Genomic DNA, 22,819 nt, shown 5'->3' with positions numbered 1-22,819 from the left:
TTACGATTTCTAAATATTTCGATTTTTCAATTTTTGAATTTTTCAAATTTTGACGCGTCTAAATTTTCAGTTTTCCGATTTCTCAAGTAATCTTTTTTTTATTTTTCCATTTTATAAGCTTACGATTTTTCGACGTCTGGATTTCCCGATTTTCAGTTTTTCGTTTTTTAAACTTTAGATTTTTCAATTTTCGGCTGTTTTATATTTCGATTTCTCAATTTTTCAACTTTTCGATATTTTAATTTTTCCATTTTTAAAATTCTAGATTTTTGATTTCTCGAGTTTTCGGTTCTTCTATATTTCAAATTTTCAATTTGCGGGATTTTTAAAATTTTCGATTTTCCATTTTTTTTAACTTTTCGATTTTCCAATTTTTCGATGTTTCGATTTTTCAATGATCCGATTTTTTAATTTCTCGATTTTTATATTTTAGATTTTCCAATTTTTATTTTTTTGATTTTTTCATGTTTGGATTATTAATATTGCTAAAAGTAAAAAATAACTACCAAAGTTGTGACTAAAAATATGCCAAAATTAATAGAAAATAGAACACAATGCTGCTATAACATAAAAATAACTGTACTTTCCCAAAAAAAATCTATTGCATGATTATGGTTCCACTAGTATTGCTAAATTTAAATAAATGTGATTATTCAGATAAATAACTGGTTAGTGCAATGATGAGAATCTACTTCTTGTCAGTTTTGTGTATCGATTCATATATAAAATTACAGATTATTAAAAAATATTTGAATAATTTGTTGAAAGAAAATATTTTAGTAGAGTGTATAAAATTATAAAAATTTGTATACTTTTAAATCAAATTATGTCAGCAATGAAGGAAGTCGACTTGTAAAAGAGTTTCAACAATGTTCGTCGGGTAAGAGTATTTATGAGTTCTATGAGCTGAACTGATTACCTGTAAGCATCGGTCGGCAAGGCTCCCTGCTGTGTCAAACTGAACCATTGATGGGAATGGATCCTTTGTAAATAGAGTTGCCTAGTTTCACGTTATTTTCATTATTCAATATTTATTTAAAAGCAAATATTTTGATAAATATAAATTTTAAACAAAAATGACCGGCTCTTCCCCATAGAGCTCAATGTAGTATTTGCACTGATATAAAAGTTGAAGCGAAACATGCTCTCTCCTCGTCTAAACACTGAAAATCCTTCGAAGAATGAACGATTAATTAAACACTAAACAATCACAATAACCTTTTTTTACCAAGTGTTTACTAGCGTACGGTGACTAGGTAAGCTGAAGTGCTTTCCCTTTAGACGAAATAAATAAATAAATAAAATGTGTTGTGCTGCTAAGCAACAAACTGAACTGTTTAAGAAAAAAATTCTGATTTTACTTACAAAAAGAACGCTACTCTGAAATCGAGGTTTTAGATGTCTAAATCAATAGAGTAAGTATACGTTCGAATTTTACAGTTTCTTGGGTCAAATGTTTGTTCTAAAAGTGGACATATGTAATATTCTAGATTTTTTGCACATTCAGTCAGAAAACTTTATGGTCTATTTTAATTTTGAAATTAAAAATGTCTGGTGTGTACTAATTAGTTCGTTTAAATCACTCAAAGATTTAATAAATTATATTATGAAATTTTGCTTTTGACTTTACGAAATTAAAAGTACATAAGGCCATGGATATTTTTAGTTACGTCAGCAGTTTTACCAGTGACTCATAGGGCAACAACCACTGGCTCATACGTTCACAGATGTAATTAATGAATACCAAATAGTCCAAAATCATTCTATTAGGTTCATCTCTGTGTTGTGCATACAAAGATCATGTTAAAGTTTGACCTATTAAATCAAACTTATAATAATAACTTAAGTCATTACTTTTTAAAAATTGGGTTTATTCATTGATTATAATAGCATAAATAGAAAAAACAAGTAGATTCATTTATTTTATTAAATGTTAAAAAAAACGGTAACTCTAAACATAAAAGTAAAGCATTTCTGTTGGATCATAACAAAATATCACAAAATAAAACAACTTCTTAAAAAATACTTACCCCATAACCTGGGTTGAGATTTGTATATATATTATAGATGATGTTGAAGTAAAAAACTGTGCTAAATTCTAGCTACAAATAAATACAGATGATAACACTTTTAATTTTTTGTTCACAACTTTCAAATGAAGCATATCAGAAAAAAACTTTTGAAATGCAAAATTTAACACGTACAATTTTTTTGTTTCGCAATAAAGGAGTGGATAATCCTACTTGATAAATTTTCAGAGGTAATTTTCCCCTTTAAAAGTGTTCATGGGCATTTAGAATTTTGCACAGTTTCTTACTTTAGTATTCTCTACGATATATACCTGTACAAATCTCGACCCAGGTTGAGGTTACATTATCACAAATTTTAATCACATCACTTAAAAAAAAAACTAGAATTAAATCAAATATTTTTTCAATAGTTTTTTTTTTCAAAAACTAAACTGCCTCTTCTGAGTACCTGAGGTGGAGGTACTTTCATTATATATTCATTTTCTTGGATCTTCCCCTGATCTTTAATGTCCGGAAACATAAAAGCATCCGGAATTTTTAGATTCCTTTTCAAAAAATCACAAAAAATAGGGTTAAGTGATAACACTGTACCAATGTAACATTTTTTGTTTTGTTTTTGAGTTATTAATTGTACTATAATATTATCGTCTATATTTAAGTCTGGTTTAGAACGATCAGTCTTACTATTTTCAGCATTGAGATTCAAACGAGGATTCAAATCATCAGAATAATTGGAAGAATTCAAACTTTCGGTGTCCGTGCTGTCATCATATTCGATACTACTTGAGTTGTCTAAGTCAGATGAGTCACTTGATATATTATAGCGTTTTTTTTTGGTTGCCAATTTGGACTAGTTTTTGAATTTGAGATGCATCTTTATGTTGAAGGCAGGTATCTGTTTCTGAGTTAACTCTACTACTATTACATTTCTTATTTTGAATAAATCTTTTGAGACGATCCACACTGACGCGATCCTTTTCATTGTCTAACAGCCAGCAAAGTGAAGACTTTTTTATAACTTTTGTTGTATTGTCTAAGCGTATTCTGACTAGATCACCTTTCTCAACAAAATTATCGTCACTATCAAAACTTCTAAGGTGTATGTCTCTGTCAAGTTTCTTAGATTCGTACGAAATTGTGCAAAGATCATTCAGTAAATCTTCATCTTGGTCAACTGGATCGTTTTCCAAACTTTGAAATCAATTACGTTTTATGGCTATTTGAGAATTGTTGTAATTTTCAATGTGATCGCACTGTTCTTCACTAAACATTTCATCTTCAACTTCGTCATTGCATTCATTGTCTTTACACGGAGGCAAAAATACATAGTTGAAATCTATCACTTTCATTCCTAAATCTTCAGTGTCACGCAGACAATTCCGTAAAGCTGATTCTACGGTGCTTTGTATATCTTTGAAATGTTTCCTAAGTCATCATTTTTCACAAAATTTCTCTTCATGATTGAACTTTTTTTCCTGATTTCTCTAGGAAAAACGAATTTTTTATCCAAATCGTTTTTAATGTTGTTTATAATTTGCAGTCTGTCACTTCGATGCAACATATATATCTCTTATACTAAAATTAACAATTGTGCTAAAAGTTGAGGTGATTGATCTAAGGCTTCTAAACATACTCTCACAAGTTTGAGAGCTAAACTTCCAAGGCAAGAATATATAATCAGTAAGATTACTTTTTTGAAAAATTTTAATTATTTTTATTAATGCGTGTCCATTGAGTTCAACGCATGTGTAGCAATTGGAAGATAAAAAGTTATCTTTTACTGTATACTGTCTTTGTTCATTAATCCATTTTTTCCATATTCGTAGGAAAAATATGCAATACCAAATGTTATATATCCTTTCTACAATAGATAACGTTTTGTCCAGAAATGCTGCCGATATAAGATACATTAGTTTCAAAAAAGCTGTTGTTCCTGCACTATTGTCAGTGTTGTCGGCTATCATTTTTCTTACTTCCGGGCTACACACTTTTTCTGCCGCTGCATAGTTCATTTTGTCTTCTTCTTTCAAATCCGTTATTGTTAGCATATGTTGATCTTTGGTGTAATTTTTTACTAATATCAAGGTGAGCAACTGTAGGAACGTAATTCCCTAGAGGTAATATTGAGTCTGATTTTAAAAACTTTGTTCTTAACTTTGTGATAATATAGTGTCTTCGACATACGATGTCAGATCGCTGTCACTGAAACCCATTTGGTACCATTCCCAATTATTCAAATGATTTTCGTCGGATGAAATAGGTAGGCGAGGATTTAAACGCATCGCCTTGAGAAGTCGCGTTTTCTTGCTGATTTCTCGTTAATTTCTCATTGATTTCCTCTTGATTTCCTTTTGGTTTCCTTTGATTTCCTCTGATTCCCTTTTTGATTTCCTGTGATTTCCTTTGATTTACTCCAGCGTGTACAATTGAATTCCTCTGCGGTTTACCCCTCGGCAAGTGTCATAACGGAGTACCTTCAACAACATAATGTTGAAGTTCTCCCCTGGCCTGCTCGTTCACCAGATTTGTCACCAATCGAACATGTGTGGGATATCATGGGCATACGTCTAAGTAACTTGTAGCATCCCCCGAATAATTTAAATGACCGTCGTATGCGGCTTCGAGAAGTTTGGGACGAGATCCCACAGGACACCATAAACCGTCTCCTTTCAAGGATGCCTTGTCGAGTAAATGAGTACATTAGAAATCAAGGTGCACCCACACATTATTGAATAAATTTTTTATGTCACAAGTTTTAGGCCCGTTATTGTAATCATTTATTTGATTCGATTTAATGCACATTTAGTGAAACTTTCGGTTTTATCAGTCAGCTAATTCAAGGTGTTCGGCTTTTTTTGGAAATCAGTAAGTATAATTATATTAAGTAGTTTTGTCACATTTGACATTATTTTGCACATTCTTTTGGCACCCTATTTTCAGTTACGAAAGGAAATTAACATCACTTCGATATAAAATTGTGAAGAAAATAAAGTAAAAACAAAACAAGAAAAATAAGGAATCGTTCCTGCGTTACGTTTAAAAGGCAGCATTGGTTTTTGTCGATATGATGGATTTATGTATGTGACATTATGCAAAGAACAATTAGCACAATAATGCTTGTTACGTAACTGTTGTTATTTACAATATTTGGTCTGACATGAAGATGTCATTAGTCATTACTCATTACATACTTAAGATACATAAATATATAACCTTGGATACGTGCTGTTTATTAATATCGTAATTAGTACTTTAGCCAGTTTAGATAAAATATCTCAGAAAAATGTTGTGTTATCAATAGTTTAGATTACACCATACTAATACAAAGTGAAAATCAATTAACACAATATGGTGGCACCTTTGGTAACCCTCCAAGATGGTAAAGTTAAAGGGAAGATATCCACTGACTTCTTAGGTGGAAAATATTATAGTTTTCTGGGTATTCCGTATGCAAAACCACCAGTCAAAAATTTAAGATTTAAGGTAAGCATTTATTAATGAACTGTTGTTAAATGTGACCATAAATATTCTTGTACTCAGAATACAGTTTTGTCTCCATACATTACCTTCTAAGTATTAAATTCGTTCCCAGGAATTATTTTTTATTTCATATTAATCAGTGTTACCAGGCGTTTGAAAAATGTTAAAATAAACAAAGTCAACACAAAATAAAGGATGTAACTATTAACATAAAACATCTGAAAAAATACTTTATAGGCTCCTGTACCGATAGAACCCTGGAATGGAATCAGAGATGCCACAAGAGAAGGTCCAGAATGTCCTTCATATCATATGCTATTTGAACTTTACATAGGCTCTGAAGACAATTGCTTAAATTTAAATGTTTATACACGACAGGTATTATTATTTGTAAGTAAAAATATATTCCTAAGACAATTTTGTAGTTACCATGCGACACCACTAGCTTGAAACCAGTCATGGTATGGATCCATGGAGGTGGTTTTGTACGTGGTTCAAACAGAAACGATATGTACAGCCCCGATTATTTAATCACTGAAGATATTGTGCTTGTATGCATAAATTATCGTTTAGGAATTCTAGGTGAATAAATTTGTATTAAACATACATTTAAATAAAAATTTTCAGGATTTCTCAGTTTAGAAGATTCATCGCTCGAAGTTCCTGGAAATGCTGGTTTAAAAGATATGATACTTGCATTGCAATGGGTCCAAAAGAATATACAACAGTTCTGTGGTGATCCCAACAATGTTACAATTTTTGGTGAAAGTGCCGGATCCGCTTCTGTTCATTATCTGTTACTGAGTCCACTATCGAAGGGTTTATTTCATAAAGCAATAGCTCAGAGTGGATGTTCCTTGAACAGCTGGGCTAGAGGCTGTAGTAACGGAGTAATAATAGCGAAGAATCTTGAATACGACGAGACAGACGAAAGAAAAATACTGGAATATTTAAAAAGTGTACCGGCACGTAAAATCGTTGAAGCTCAAGAGAAAACACTAGATGTTAGTAATTTATCATTATTTTTCTTTTAAGGGAAAACTGAGTTTTAAATTTAATAGAGCACAATTTCCCAACTGACTTTTCGTTAACGCCATATTGTATTCATGGTACCACAGTATGTTTGCTGAACTAATTTTTTATTAAAATAGTGCAACTAGTCAATGGAATAATGATCTTTTCCTAGCTTTTAGTCTTTCTTGTACATCACTATTAACATTAAAATATATATGTACTAAATAGTAAATAATTTTTCAGCCATTTAATGCAGGGACAATAAGACCATTTGGACCAGTTGTAGAAAAATATGGCACAAAAGGTGCATTTCTTTGTGAAGACCCTATCGACCTTATTAAATCCGGAAAATTTCATCACGTACCTTTAATTATGGGATACACTTCCAAAGAAGGAATGCTTTTCGTGTTTCTAGGTCAATTAAAATTTGGACACAATGGTGAAACAAATAATTTCGAAGAAGAAATTTTCTTTGATCGCAAACTAAATATGGATTCAGTAGCGTCTGAGAAATGCGCCCTAGAAATAAAGAAATTTTATAATCAGGAAGAAAATCAACCGGAAAAGGATATCGATAAATTTGATTTAGTAAGTTATTAGTACCTTAATTAGCCCTAGAAAACAAAAATTTGATTTTAGTTGAAAACCGATAACATGTTCCTTTACGGCATTCATACCTGTGTTTCTCACCAAAAATTGGTCAGTCAGGCCCCCATTTATTTTTACAGAATGACGCTTGACACGACAAACAATCACGCAAAGGAAATTTCTACTACAAAACACGTTTATATTTTAATGGCATTATACTACTTAATTGGCAAATTAGGTGATGGCCTTATCAAAAATATGCTTTTCAAACTGACGAAATTAATACCGCAAAATAAGCGGACTGGAGCGTGTCATAGTGATGATTTGTACTACCTATTCCGAACATTTATGAACGAAAAATTTGAGGAGGGAGATGAGAATAATACTTATATACTGAGATTTGTTAGACTTTGGGCAAATTTTGCTCGAACGGGTGATCCCACTCCCGACAAAAACGATCCACTTATTAAAGTTAAATGGACACCAGTAAATAAAAGTGAAAATTGTTTGTTAAATATTGATAAAGAACTGAAAATGTTAGTTGATCCAGATTTAGAAAGGGTAAAGTTTTGGGCAAATCTTTTTGAATGAATTTAATTAATTTTTTATATAGACATACATGTTTATAATTATTTAATACAAACAGTTTGGATTGTGCTAGAATTTTAATACATGTACGAATTAAATGTTTCTGTGCATTATTTGTTTTTGCTAGCCCTGCCAATTGATGGAGAGGCACTATATTGGGTGCTTATAATTAGAGAGCGGATTTCTAGGTTTAATGCTTTTTGTGAAAAATGTAAGCACTTCAAAGCTATTTTATATCTGTAACTATGATACAATTTGGAGTCATTTGACACATTTTTTTTATGCTTATTTTTGCTTTTTTTTAATTTTATGCATATTAAAACTTATATGCTTATTTAATGCTTTTTTCGACGAATATGAGTTTTAATGCATATTTTGTTCAAATGCCGGCCTTGTCGGGATAACAAATACTTGTTAGTTAGCCGTATCGTATCGTATGCATTTTACCTGGACTTGACCATTGAAGTACACTTACTCAAGACCCCTTCTGTGAATAGGTTCCGGTCGTTTGGGTAATAAAATTTTATTATACGATTGGAAAAATACTCTATAGATTTTATGACTTTAAATGCTTACTTCCGTTGATAATGAATTAAAGCTTTTAACCAGATGTTCTTTTTCGGCATTTTGCGGCAAGACCGTTGAGGATTTTCTAGAAAAAAGGATTATTGTACCCAACTACCTACCTTAAAATTTTTCTAATGGAAACTTTTAAGTAAATGGACCGTTTATTTCACAACCATCAGTTTATCGCATATGTCGTAGTACAGTTTTATACGTGGTTCTCCCTTGTTACATGTTGAGTTCTTTTTGGTAATATTACTAATATTTTAAAAGAATGCCGAAAGTAAAATCGACGCCGGATGAGTGGATAAGGGATTTTCCAGAATTAAAATTAGAAAACAACAAAATATTCTGCAGAGCTTGTGTGAAAACCGTAAGCCCACTATTTTTTTTTTTATCTATTTTCTTTTGTTAATCCTGTATATGTACGTTGTTTTAGATTCAAAGTGATAAAAAATATAACGTGACGCAACATCTCAGAACGACTCTTCATGTAGAAAGGAAGAAAATGTTTAAAGTTTCTAAAATTAAACAGCAGACCATACATGAATCTGTTGCATCTACTTCCACAAAAGATGAGCAGTTTTAGTTTAATTTCGATTTATGTAAAATGATGATCCAGTCCAATATACCTTTAAAAAAATTGGAGAAAGGCCCTCTTCAAAAATTCCTTGAAAAACACTGCAATCGACATATTCCGGTTGAAAGTACTCTCCGAAAAAATTATGTAGGCCCAGTGTTTCAGCAAGTTTACAACGAAATTAAACACCGCATTGGAGATAATTATTTATGGTTCGCTGTCGATGAAACAACCGATAGTTGTGGAAGATACGTGGCAAGTTTAATTGTTGGAATCTTAAATGAAAATTTCCCTAGTCGAGGGTATGTAGTAAGTTTGAAAATGTTACATAAAACAAATGGCAATACGATTACTAGATTTGTAAATGACAGTCTTACGTCACTATTTTTGCCAAATGCCGTACCGGCGAATAAAATTTTATTGATGATCTCAGATGCAGCTCGTTATATGTTGAAAGCAGGGAATAATCTAAAAATATTGTACCCCAATTTAATTCACCCTACTTGCATTGCCCACGGTTTAAACAGAGTGGCTGAAGGAATACGTTTGCAGTTTCCTACTGTTAATAAATTAGTGGCAAATGGTAAAAAGATTTTTGTTAAACCCCCACTAAGAGTGCACCATTTTAAGGAAAAATTTGCAAACATACCATTCCCCCAGAGCCGTTTATAACGAGGTGGGGAACATGGTTACAGGCCACATTTTATTATGACAAATATATCAAAGAATTTGAGGAAGTAATTACGGAGTTTAGCGAAGATTCTTCTCAATCGATTAAATATTGCACAAATATCTTGGAAAACAAAGATTTGGGACAAGATCTAGCTTTTCTAAGAAGCAATTATCAATTCGTATGTGAGGTAATAGAAAAGTTAGAAAAACCCAACATGTTGTTGGTAGATGTCATAAACTTAGTGAAAGAATTTCAACAACAAGCAAACGCAGTAAGGGGTGATATTGGTACTAGAGTATCTCAAAAACTTGACGAAGTGTTAAATAAAAATGCAGGTTTCGGTGTTCTTTACGACGTTGCTCGTGTTTTACAAGCCCAGAAGGTGGAAAATTTGGAGTTAGATTCAACATTAGTTGCAAAATTCAAATTTGCGCCAACAACGAGTGTGGATGTTGAACGCACATTCTCCAATTTTAAACACATTTTAAATGATCGGCGAAAAAATTTTACAGTGGACAACTTGGAACATATTACAATCATAAATTGTTTTAAAGAAAACTGAAATACGTGTGTAAAATATAAAGTCTAGGATTATTGTAATAATATTTTATCCAAAGTTCTAAGAAGTGTTCTTCGATTTGTAACATGATTATGTTTTTAATGCTTTTTTGCTTAAAATAAAACTTTTTTAATGAAAGTGTTATGCTTATTTAATGCTTTTTTGCTTAAAATAAAACTTTTTTATTGAAAATGTTGTGCTTATTTAAGCGCTTATTCTTAATTTTTTTGTGCTTTTAAATCCGCTCTCTACTTAATAATTGTTGGATACTACGTTTATAAGATTTAAATTAGAGTATTGCAATATTACAATTGATAACTTTATTTCATCGTCTTTCTCTGTTCCATCTGGTGTTCCGCAAGGTACTCATTGCGGACCCGTTCTATTTCTGTTATTCATAAATGATTTAACGCAGTGTTTACGATATTCAAATTATTTGTTGTACGCGGACGATCTAAAGATCTTTAAAGTCATTCGAGATACACAAGATTTAGAACAAGTACAATTAGATCTTGACATGCTTTTTGAGTGGTGCAGTAACAACTTACTCCCCTTAAATTTAGATAAGTGTTATATTATGTCAACTTTTAACATAAAATCTAACATCAGTTTTAAGTACCAACTGAATAAGCGTTGTATTAAACGTGTGAGTCAGATTAAGGATTTAGGAGTAATTTTCGACTCGTCACTTTCCTTTAAAAGTCATTATTCCTATATATCCAAAAAAGCTTTGAACATGTGGGGGTTTATTTGGCGAAATTGTCATGAGCTTTCACCTTTGGTCCTCAAAAGTTTATATTGCTCCTTAGTTCGGACACACTTAGATTATTGTTCACCTGTTTGGTCACCTTTATATAATGTTGATCGGGTGTTGCTAGAAAATGCTTAAAAAAAATTTTTGAGAGCTCTCGAATTTAAAGTTGGCTTCAAACATATTAAAGGCGACTACAATTGGATTCAACATCATTTTAATATACAACCCCTATATATTCGAAGATATATAACGGATGCTTGTGTTCTGCACGGGATATTAAATGGTCGTATTGACAATCCATCGCTGCTATCAAGACTCTCCTTCTTGTACCCTGCCGTCAACAGCCGCACAACTCGAAGCAAAGATATTTTTAGGGTAGCACCATCTACGTCAAATATAGGTCGTAATCATCCTTTACATAGAATGATGCTAGCTGCAAATGATTATTCGAACAACAGCAACATATCGATATTTGATTCTCCTTTGTCCAAATTTAAATTCAAAATTTTGTTATTTTATAACAGTAGATTTTAGTTCCTTATTTATTGTATGCATATTAGTAACCGCCAAGCCATGAATATTTTTTGTTTTTGAATTTACTTATTAGGGAACACTCTGTTAGAATATGTATTATTTAGTTAATTTAGTTTAATAATTCATTATGTAAATTGGAGATTCCGTTACAAATAAAATAAAAAATAAAATAAATATTACGTTTAAATACGTAAAATAAACATGTTGCATAAACTGAGCATATATCCTAAGAAGAAACTCGGGATATTATCCTTACCAGTTGTCAGTGAATTTTTATATGGTTCGGAGGAGTTTTAAATAATTCTTTCTGATATACACTCTTAGTCCTTATTTGCAGATTATTAAAGCCTTCGTTACTTGCACTACAATTTGTGTAAGAATGGATATACACGTTTTAAAAAAGGTGTCAAAAGCATTGACAATCTGGCGATGTTGAAAGTTATCTATACTTCTATACTTATATAATAAAGCTGAAGCTGTTGTTTATTTGAACACGCTAATCTCAGAAACTACTGGTTCAAATTCAAAAAATCTTTTTGTGTTGGATAGTCCATGTATCATATCTACATATAGGCTATATAAAATCACGCTACGATCATTAGGAGCGAAGTAGCAATGAAAAATTCGGAAAAACGGGAAAATTATTCCTCCTTTGACAGCTTCCGTTGCTTACGCTGCTTAAACGGTTAAAGTTACGTAAAAATCATGTATGACGAAATTGTTCCTCTCTAAAAGTTCTAAAGAAAAGTCCGCGACAGCATATGTCTATCTTTTAAGGTCGAGTCAGTATAACCTTTTTTAAGGTAATGAAATTTGTTCTAAAATAATAATGCATTATGTATAAAATTCTCGCGTCACAATGTTTGTAACCGAACTTCTCCGAAATAGGTAAACCGATTTGTATGAAATTTTTTGTGTCTATTCGGTAGGTCTGACAATAGGGTGTAAACTATTTTTTAAACCCCTAAGTGATAAGGGTGGCCCACCCTAAAAAATTTTTGTCTATTTTTTCGACAAAATTTTTTATTTTTATTTTTTTAAGAATTGGCATCAAAAAATACACATAACCCTAAATTTTCACCTTTCTACCACCAACCCCCATTTTTTAATCGTCTATATAATAAAAATCAATTGCTGTTCCTGTTAGTCTCGCTAAGACTCAAAAACGGCTTGACCGATTTGAGGAATTTTTTATATTACGGAGATGGTTTATAAATAAAAAAAATAAGGAAAACTTAAAAGAACAGTTAAAAAATAAAAAAATTCTAAAAATTTTGTTTGGGAATCGCCACTTCGAATTAATTTCAATAGTTGGCGTTTCTGACGGACCTGTCGTCTAACTGACGTGTCATACAAAACTAATTCTTCCGTGCAATTGTGAAAAGTATATTGCATTTCAAATCGTTCTTTGTTTTTCGTAAAAAAAAACGTCGTTTATTTTAATAAAAGTCTTGGTTAAAGTGAATTTAATTACACATTGCGAAAGTTTCTTATTAATTTTGATCTGCCATTCTATTTACCTATATTCACTTTGTTGGTTTCGACAAAACCTCAAACTTTACCGTTATTCGAGGATTTAATTTGAAGTTTTCAATATTTTAAAATTCTCAAGACAAAATTTACAGATTTGATTGACTGTGAAAATAATTCTGTGTCGTTTTATGAAGTTCATTAAAATGCCGAGAAGACGACAACCTCACATAGGTCCACGAAGTCAATCAAATGTGCGACGAACTACCTCAGGTGCAAACCGCAATGATTTATTTCATGGGTAATTCGGATATGGAAGTTGATCAGTGTTGTGCTCATAATCAACATAATCAAACATCGAAGCGAGACATTGAGTGGTATGAATAAAACTGAGCAGATACTCATATTCGAAGTACGAAGTACCTACTTCATTATTACTCTTATATACCTGAGCATCTACTCTATGTACTGAGTACCTACTGGGAAACATTGTATCTCCCCGAACACAAACTGAACATCTACGCGTTTTGTGAGCATTTAATCTAGAAATGAGCATCGGCGTGGCAAATAACTGACCTGTCTGTAAAGTAGCTTAGAAAACCAGTAGGATCGTTGTAATAGTGAATTTTATTTAAACATGGTGACGTTCATGAATGTGGAACGTCGTCAAAAGGTGCATTCAGTTTGAAAAACACATTAGGAGCAGGAATATCGAAAACTTTTCATGTAATTAACTTTTATTTATTCATAAATTGTGCAGTGCGTTTTTTCTAACACTGGCCATAGAGATTCCCATCTCAAGGTGTCTACCCCATACTAACTTATATTTTGGTGACTCGATTTTTGCCTTGATGGTTGAACACTGTCACTGTTGTCCTTTTTTGTTGTATCGAGATGCTACTTGAGCATCAACTGTTACTTACTGAAGTATTAGTATCATCTAGAAAAACTAGAAATATTTTGATTTGATATTCGAGTAGATACTTCGTATTTCGAGTAGCATCTACTGAGTTTTATTTATATCAACCATTGTCAAAAAATTGATCGAACGTTGTTTCGACAGAACTTCCTTCGCACCAAAAGTATAATGAAACATATTCAGCATTTTCGAGTTGAGTCTTTTCTTCACACAATTTTGTGATGACCTAATCAACATTTACTATCAACACGTCGATATACCACCTTGGATTGGTGCAGTGTAATACTAAAAATAACTGTATTGTATTCCCAAAATTATCTGCGAAAATCGAGTGAGCCATTCCATCAATTTTTTGGGGGGAATAAATAAATATTCTTAACAATTTACCATGCTTACAATAACTTTAAAACGTCTGCAAGATCTCAAAGTATTCATTTTTGCAACTCTTGAGTTATTCACTAAAATAAATTGACTGATCCATATATTTTTTTGAGTCACTGTAAAAGCAAATCTAAAAAATATGAATGCAGTGATAAATTACGAAAATATACTGATGATATTTTCCACATTTTAGATAGGATATATTCGGCAAAATCTTGAGATGACGTCTTCAAGTTTTTGGGCTTGATAAACAGATATATTTTGATTGAAAACCTACCATGTCAAACAGTAACTTCAAAACGTCTGCAATATTTCAAAATTCAGTTTTGCAATTCTTGATTCAATCAATAAAATAAACTGACTCAGTGATTAATTTTTTTGAGACACCCCCTATAAGCAAAATTAAAAAATATGAATGGAATGATAAATCACAAGTATAGTCTCATCCTATTTTGGACATTTTAGATAGGATTCATTTGGCAAAATTTTGGGCTGACGTCATCAATTTTTTGGAGGGGATAAGTAAATATATTTTGAATAAAAATTTATTATGCTTATCATATGTTTAAAACATCTGCAAGATTTCAAAGCATTCGATTTTGCAGATTCAAAATTAAATTGTAGGTGAAACGGAGTTCACGGGGTCAGCTAGTCTATTATACAGGGTTAGTATTATAATAACGAGACCCAGACCAAATTTCAATGCAACACAAAATACATGTCTCATACATATACAGATCACTTTAAAGCTATTATTGAGTGATGCCTTTGTGGAGGTCGAAGAGGGTCGGTATTTTTTTCAAATCGTTGGATTGCGCTCATTTACTGTAAAAAAAGTTTTGAAAATCATATTATGAAATTCGCGCCCGACCCGATTTGTCGCGAAATGTTCCGTCGCACTGTCGAAGTTCGGTGATCGCGTCTTAGGATTAACCATGAAAAATTTAAATGTCAAAGTGAAATTAGAAATTATTCTCAGAAATCACGAACAACTCAAACTGAATTATTTTATCCAGTGTGATGATTACTGTAGGACAAATTAAACGGAATAAATGCACAAATTGATCTATTCATTCGTCATAGTCCGCGACCCCGTCAAACGAGGCATCTGGAACTACACTCAGGCCGTATCCAAAAAGTCCGAGATGAAGACTTCGAGCAGCTGGTCTTCCTCAAAACCCCATCGGCAGCATCGTGACATGTCCTGGGAGCCCATCAAGCTAGGAGTGTACTCGCGCTGCCTCACTCAATAATCACTGAACGACTCAAATTGAATTATTTTATCCAATATGACGATTATTGTAGATCAATTTAAACGGAATAAATGCACAAACTGCACAAAATATTTTATCCCTATGTAATTATTGTACGCAAGAGAATTATAAGTCTCAACTGTAGCGAAAGTCAAATTTTATATTTCAAAGGCGATAAGAACGATAAAGGACTTAGTTGGTTGTAGACCCAAAGACATCTGCAGCCTGAGGGAGCGATCTTACAGGCAAAGCAGCAGCGATCTGCCCCAGGAAGTTAATAGCAGCGATCTGGAGGTGTTCGGGAAGCGATATTCAGCGTCTTCTTCGACTTGGATTTTAGAAAATCGACCAATTCCAATATGGCGACGCAAAAAAAGTAACGATACGAACTCTGATAAAACCACACACGCTCTCCCTCGAAGTTAGCAGGTTTAATAACGATAGTTGGTTGAGTAATACAACCCTAAACGATAGAACGATAGCGGTATTCGGAACGATAATTTCCACACAACAGGACTTCACTCTTCGGATCACCTTGACCGAATCCTTCCAATTAATAAGGATAGTGAGTTGAGTAATACAACCCTAAACGATACAAAAAAAAACGATAGAACGATAGCGGTATTCAGCACTATAATTTCAGGACACTTCCTGATGCTCACAACCCGACTTGATCCTTCGGATCACCTCGACCGAATCCCTTCAAAATGGAAGACTTCACTAATCCTCCCCCTCTTAGGGAAACTTTTGACCCGGTCATGAGGGATCTTAATAAATCTGTATTTAAAGTTGACTTTTAATTTGGGCCGTACGCGCCTGTCTTTGATTGACATCAAGATGGCGCGTTGTTTATATTTGGAAGTCGTACCAATAATTTAGGTTCGCGTAGGCTATCTATTATCGAACTTGGTGAGATGTTATTTGTTTGAGTCGCAAAAGAAGTAAAGTGGAGAGAAGAAACGAGAAGAGAAAGTGATGGGAAAGTAAGAATGGAAACGTAGAAGCAGGGTTGCTCTGTTGTTTGGGGTATCGACAAAGAGTAGAAAGGAAGGGAAGACCATCCCCAAAACAGTACAACGGTACTCTGATGAATAGAAGAGAGAAGGCGAGAGGAAATATAAAAGTGTAGAGAAAGAGGTTTGAGTGCTACGGCACCCAGGGATGCAGAGATACACCCCGCTAAAATTTGACGGTAAAAGACGTAGCTCCAGCCGCACAATATCGGCTGGCGTCAAAAAAAATCAAACGGAAACAAAGAAATCGAAAAGAAAAGAAAATTAAAACTTGAAAATCTTGAACAAAGCGAAAATATGGAACCAGTTATAACTAATTTGAGTACCTCAACACTATACATTAAAATTTCTCTACAATGTAACACGGGCTAGGCGCAGTAATCTTACGCGCACTAGGCTCCAGAAGGCATCATGCAGATTTCACGTCATCATTGACTCTCTCGTTAGAACAGAATATACCATATATTTTTTTAAGCTCTTTAGTATTGTTATTTGTTTTTTATGATGTTCAAGATCGATGTTAAGCACCCAAGCATTTGTGTGGCTCCTTAGAATACGCCCCACACACCGGCAAGTAAAAGTAGCATGCTACAAGTTGTCAGTGAATTTTTATACTGGTTCGGAGGAGTTTTAAATAATTCTTTTTGAGATACACTCTAAATTTTTTTAAGACCTTATTTGCAGGTTATTAGAGCCTTCATTACTTGCACTACAATTTGTATAACACGTTTTAAAAAAGGTGTCAAAAGTATTGACATTAGGAGTAAATCGTGCAAAACCGGGTAGTCGGATCAAACCGGGTACCGTTCATACAGCCCCTACAACTCATGCCACCCAGCGATGGGTATCCAACACGTTTTCTTCACAAGCGATAATGTGGTTAGGACTTACTAGTCAATAGGCATGCATCCATGCTTGTTTGATACTAGCGATCGTTGAAAGTTTTCAGTGCAAAACTTTTGATGTTTCATGTGATTTTAATACTCTTGTGACGTGCATTTAAGGGAGCTCTAATTTCTGGTAAGTGAATTACGTTGTTTCATAGTTATTGATGTTTTATTTAAACTCTTAATATAATCTCTAACATTTGTATATGATGAGTGATATCATGTTTCATTTCACACGTGATGAAGAGGTAAAACCGGGTACTTATCAGCGGATAGAACCGGGTATCCGATGTTACCCAATCATTAATTTTTTAATATAGATACAACCTAGTACATAATGTCGTTTTTAAGCAGCAATTTGTTTTTCGGTTATATATATCTATTTTTATCTTGTATTTCAGAACCAAAACATGCCAAAAAATTATCAACGGAAAACGCAAAGACAGTCATGGGCGCAGGCTAGCATGTTAGGGGCAATAAATGCAGTATTGTCTGGCACAATGGGTTACTTAAAAGCTTCGAAATCGTATAATGTACCACAAAGTACTCTAGAAGATCGAGTAAAGAAAGCTCGGCAAGAAGCAAGTTTGGAAGAAGCTAGCAAAAAAGGAATGGGCCGATATAAAACAGTATTTTCAGATGAGCAAGAAAATGAGTTGGTGGAATATATTTTGTTGTTAGAAAGCAGACTCTTTGGCTTAACTTTCAAGGAACTTTAAAGTTTAGCTTATGAATTAGCTGTTCAAAACAACATTCAACATCCATTCAATAATGAAACAAAACTCGCTGGAAAAGACTGGCTTTATGGATTATTACAGAGACATAAAAGACTTTCTTTAAGAAGTCCAGAAAAAACATCTATTGCTAGGTTACTATGTACAACTCCTCCGCCTGAGGCTTCCACTTCTAAGAATATTACACCTTCAACTTCTAAAATTAGTTCATTAAATTCGTCATTCACCGTTTCACCTACAACTCTCAAGCCACCCCCTCATTCAGAAAGGAATGAACGAAAAACGAACGACAGGCCCGAAGGTAAAACAGTTGTTCTCACTTCTACGCCTTATGAAGTAGACTTGGAAAATGCTATTGCTCCACAAGAAGCACGCAGGAAAAAAATTGGATCCAAAAAAAAAGAAAACTTTTTAGCAACCCTATTCTTCCTAAAAAAGTACAAATGGAAAAAAAAAGCATAAGATGATCATAGCCGTTAAACGATCTAGACGCGATCATAAAGAATCTTCTTCCTCCCAAGAAGATTCTGAAAGTGATGCAGAATGCATATATTGCAATGATATGTATTCAAACTCACAAGAAAAAGAGGGATGGATACAGTGCACGAAGTGTCGCAACTGGGCTCATGAGCTTGTTGCAATGTTACAGAAGAGGATGACGATTTTGTGTGCGATATTTGCTCTCAGAGAGCTCAGATTATTTCTGTTTACGATAACGTCTGCAAAATTTCAAAACCTTCGGGTTTGCAGATTCAAAATTAAATTGCTAAATGTTGTAATACAATTATGATTTTTTTCCAAAAATCTGGTTTCCTTGGATAAAAACTCAAGGCGGATTCATAAATCAAACGTGTAGGACTATGTTATTTTACACAAATCAAAACCCATTTACAATGAACTATTTTGAGGTGACAAACTTTGGTTAGCGTTTTACCATCCAAAGGGTGTTTTTGAAAGATATGTAAAAAAATCTGATAAATCTGACCACCTCGGAAAACCATATAAAACTTTTTTCATTGTAGAAATCTCACAAAAAAAATTATCCCCGTCCAAACTTTTTCTATGCCATTGACAAAATAGGTGTAAGATGTACATAATTAATTGTTTCTTAGCAATTGGCTAAGGTTCACTTTGTTTTGTACGCGATAGCCCCAAAATTTTCTACACAACTAACCTAAATCAACTAGCAAAGAAAAATTCTGCTAGACGAAACGTTGTTTTCAAAAGGTAAAAAGGGTAAGGTAACGTTAATGGTTTTTGTTGAAATTTTAATCATTTCTTCCATGACTGTCCCCATATCTGATCTGGTAATATGAACGAAATGGCTCAACTAAATGATAAAACTTTGGTGGTGCATTGGTAAATTTTTTTTGCTTCTGCTTGGAAGTGAAGTACTTACCGCATCCAAGAAACGTCACCTCATCAAAACACAATTTATTGAGATTTATTATATTTTAGTTGTATCAAATTTGTCATACATAAACAGATTACATATTACACATGTAAAACAAGCCTGAGATTCTTTACACCTTGACTAATTATGTAAAAAAACAAACAGCATAATAACGCTTGCTACGTACATATGTTTATCTCGATTTACAATATTTGGTCATACATAAGTAAATTACATACTCAGTGGAGATAAAACATTTCATATAAATGTTTTGTGTTATTAATACGTAGTTTAAAATAGGTAGTACGTGCCGAAAGTAACAATTGGTTAGCACAATATGCCGATACCTTTGGTACATTTACAGGATGGTAAAGTTAAAGGTAAAATATCTACAGACTTCTTAGGTGGAAAATATTATAGTTTTATGGGTATTCCATATGCAAAAGCACCAGTCAGAAATTTAAGATTTAAGGTAAGCATTTTTTTTCTGGTATTAAGTAATCAACACTTGTTAAATTTAAGCATTTAATGAAACTAAATTGTGTGTAAATGATGCTTAATTTTATTTGCAATATTTTTGAGTTTGTTTGCAAAATTGTCTTTAGATGAACCTATAAAAGCGAAAAGCGACAGTAAATTGAAATTTTCAACAAGTAGTATTTTAAAATTTTAGCGACAAGTCGAAAAAAAGAGCAAAGCCTAAAAATTTGTTTAGCGATTAAAAAAAAAAAATACAGCGTCAAAGATTTAGCGCCAATAAAACAGTTCAAGTTGTGGAATATCACAGTAGGTTAAATTTAATTGCTTAAAACAAAATAAAAAAATGTGAGACTACTAAGATAAACCTTAAGGGAAAATATTGTATAGGCTCCTGTGCCAGTAGAGCCCTGGGAAGGAATTAGGGATGCAACAAGGGAGGGTCCAGAATGTCCGTCATACCATTCACCATTCGGCTATTACATAGGTTCTGAAGACAATTGTTTAAATTTAAATGTTTATACACGTCAGGTAAAGTTATTTATAAGTGAAAATAGGTATATCCTTAACAATTTCTTTTAGTTATCATGCAACTCCGCAACCATGAAACCTGTTATGGTATGGATTCATGGAGGTGCTTTTCTACGTGGTTCAAACAGAACTGATGCGTACAGTCCCGATTATTTAATCACTGAAGATATTGTCCTTGTATGCATAAATTATCGTTTAGGAGTTCTAGGCAAATTCATTTATATTAAATGTTTGTTAATGGTAATTATTCACGTTTATTCAGGTTTTCTCAGTTTGGAAGATTCGTCCCTCGAAGTTCCCGGAAATGCTGGTTTAAAAGATATGGTACTTGCACTACAATGGGTTCAAAGGAATATCCAACAATTCTGTGGTGATCCCAACAATGTCACAATTTTTGGTGAAAGCGCAGGATCTGCTTCTGTTCATTATCTGTTACTGAGTCCACTATCTAAGGGTTTGTTTCATAAAGCAATAGCTCAAAGTGGATGTTCCTTGAACAGCTGGGCTAGAGGTTGTAGTAACGGAATAATAATAGCGAGGAATCTTGGATACGAGGACACAGACGAAAGAAATATACTAGAATATTTAAAAAGTGTACCTGCACGTAAAATCGTAGAAGCCCAAGAGATAACAGGGGATGTTAGTAGTTTATCACTATGTTCAGAATATTTAATTAGTAATTAATTTTTCAGTCTTTTAATGTAGGCATCATAAGACCCTTTGGACCAGTTGTGGAAAAATATCGCTCAAAGGGCGCATTTCTATGTGAAGATCCCATTAACATTGTTAAATCCGGGAAATTTCATCACGTACCTTTGGTTATGGGATACACTTCTAGAGAAGGAATGCTTTTCGTATTTCTAGACGAGTTAAAACATGGAAGACGAAGAACAAATTTCGAAGAAGAAATTTTCTATGATCGCAAACTACACATGAATTCAACCGCGTTTGAGAAATGTGTCCTAGAAATTAAGAAATTTTATAACCAGGAAGAAAATGAACCCGAAGAAGATATCGAAAAATTGGATTTAGTAAGTTGTTACCTTAATATTTATATTGTTAGATCCAAAAAAAATCCGATTTTAGTTGAAAACCGACAACTTGTTTCTTTATGGCATCCACAAATGTGTTTCTTACCAGAAACTGGTCAGTCAGGCTCCAATTTATTTTTATAGAATGACGTTAGAAACGACAAACAATCACGCAAAGGAAATTTCTACTACGAAACACATTTACATCCTTGTGGTTTTATACTTCATAATAAGCAAATTAGGAGATGGCTTTATAAAATCCACGCTTTTAAAGTTTGCCAAATTAATACCACAAAATAAGCGGACTGGAACGTGTCATAGTGATGATCTCTACTACCTATTCCGAACATTCATGAATGAAAAATTTGATGATGGAGATGAGAATAATACTTATATAATGAGATTTGTTAGACTTTGGGCAAATTTTGCTCGAACAGGTGACCCAACTCCAGACAAAGACGATCCACTTATTAATATTAAATGGACACCAGTAAACAGAAATGAAAATTGTTTGTTGAATATTGACAAAGAACTGAAAATGTTAGTAGATCCAGATTTAGAAAGGGTAAAGTTTTGGGAAAATCTTTTTGAAGAGTAGGTGGTTAAAATGAGCCTTATTAAGCTGGGAATAATTCGTTTGTTCGTTTTCCATATAAGTAATACATATATATTTTAAAATGTATAATTAGGCACTTGTTTCACACGATTTCATTTGTGCTAGTATTTTTAATTTACGAATTTTGAGAAAATGTTGTCTTAGTTTAACCCGTTTTATTACTACCCATGTTAACGTTGTGGAGCTTATCAAACATAAATTCTTGAACTATTTATATTTATATTTTGTGAAACACCGTATGTGACAATATCATAAATTAATTCTAGTTAGTCGACTTTAATTATTTAAGGTCTGTTAGTGTGTAAGAAGGAGAAAGTTGTCTGTAAGCCATTTTTAGTGTAAATTCAAGTATTGTTTATTGTGTCAAATGCAAATAGAGGGAAAAAATTGTTATTCTCAAGAATTTTGTGCTACATCTAAGGTTATTATAACAGAAGTACAAAAAAATTAAAATGCAAACAAGTTTTACTACGCTCTGAATTTTCCATTTCCAGGAAAAAAGAACTGAGTAATGAAATGAAAGCCAAAATATTTAACAGAGTGTCTTGAAAACAATCGATCTAGTAGACGGAAACGAGAGACGTACTCTAGGAGTCGAGAAAACATAAAATTAACCGTCGTCCGATGGACTCGATTACGATATTTACTTAGCTTACACACAGACTAAAGTGTTAAATGTTTAACAATGTCTTATAGCCGAACTAACCTAGTACTAGTAACGGGTGTAACGGGCTACCTTCTTTCCTAGAT

General features: G+C 33.0%; 2 protein-coding genes across 3 annotated transcripts; both read left to right on the top strand.

The window, feature by feature from the left end:
• The first annotated feature begins 4,783 nt into the window (after positions 1-4,783).
• LOC135136697 (cholinesterase 1-like) lies at positions 4,784-10,147 on the top strand. Its single transcript, XM_064066103.1, has 7 exons — positions 4,784-5,513; positions 5,748-5,888; positions 5,936-6,092; positions 6,138-6,514; positions 6,768-7,112; positions 7,164-8,637; positions 8,704-10,147. The coding sequence occupies exons 1-6, from the start codon at positions 5,379-5,381 to the stop codon at positions 7,701-7,703; spliced, it is 1,695 nt and encodes a 564-aa protein (XP_063922173.1). The 5' UTR covers positions 4,784-5,378; the 3' UTR covers positions 7,704-8,637; positions 8,704-10,147.
• Positions 10,148-19,427: 9,280 nt separating this feature from the next.
• Positions 19,428-22,741, top strand: LOC135136695 (esterase B1-like). 2 transcript variants are annotated; one of them, XM_064066102.1, is made up of 6 exons: positions 19,429-19,886; positions 20,282-20,422; positions 20,474-20,630; positions 20,685-21,061; positions 21,115-21,453; positions 21,509-22,741. In XM_064066102.1, the coding sequence occupies exons 1-6, from the start codon at positions 19,752-19,754 to the stop codon at positions 22,049-22,051; spliced, it is 1,692 nt and encodes a 563-aa protein (XP_063922172.1). In that variant the 5' UTR covers positions 19,429-19,751; the 3' UTR covers positions 22,052-22,741. The 2 variants fall into 2 exon arrangements, with proteins under 2 accessions (XP_063922171.1, XP_063922172.1); XM_064066101.1 differs by having other exon boundaries at positions 19,428-19,886; positions 20,474-21,061.
• The last annotated feature ends 78 nt before the right edge of the window (positions 22,742-22,819 follow it).

This window comes from Zophobas morio, unplaced genomic scaffold, assembly GCF_036711695.1.
Source record: "Zophobas morio isolate AGI-343-1 ecotype UQ-CSIRO unplaced genomic scaffold, CSIRO_AGI_Zmor_V1 ptg000026l, whole genome shotgun sequence".
In the NCBI taxonomy this organism is placed as follows: Eukaryota; Metazoa; Arthropoda; class Insecta; order Coleoptera; family Tenebrionidae; genus Zophobas; species Zophobas morio.
Note: the sequence above shows the minus strand (reverse complement) of the source record. Positions and strands in the feature narration are given on the sequence as shown.

What these genes read in the sequence shown, in the direction of transcription:
- LOC135136695 (XM_064066101.1), top strand. Translation starts at nt 19,752, where the DNA reads ATGCCGATACCTTTGGTACATTTACAGGATGGTAAAGTTAAAGGTAAA. An exon ending in TCAGAAATTTAAGATTTAAG is followed by an intron (nt 19,887 to 20,281) that starts GTAAGCATTTTT and finishes AATATTGTATAG; the next exon opens with GCTCCTGTGCCAGTAGAGCC. An exon ending in ATATCGAAAAATTGGATTTA is followed by an intron (nt 21,454 to 21,508) that starts GTAAGTTGTTAC and finishes ATCCGATTTTAG; the next exon opens with TTGAAAACCGACAACTTGTT.
- LOC135136697 (XM_064066103.1), top strand. Translation starts at nt 5,379, where the DNA reads ATGGTGGCACCTTTGGTAACCCTCCAAGATGGTAAAGTTAAAGGGAAG. An exon ending in TCAAAAATTTAAGATTTAAG is followed by an intron (nt 5,514 to 5,747) that starts GTAAGCATTTAT and finishes AATACTTTATAG; the next exon opens with GCTCCTGTACCGATAGAACC. An exon ending in CTCAAGAGAAAACACTAGAT is followed by an intron (nt 6,515 to 6,767) that starts GTTAGTAATTTA and finishes ATAATTTTTCAG; the next exon opens with CCATTTAATGCAGGGACAAT.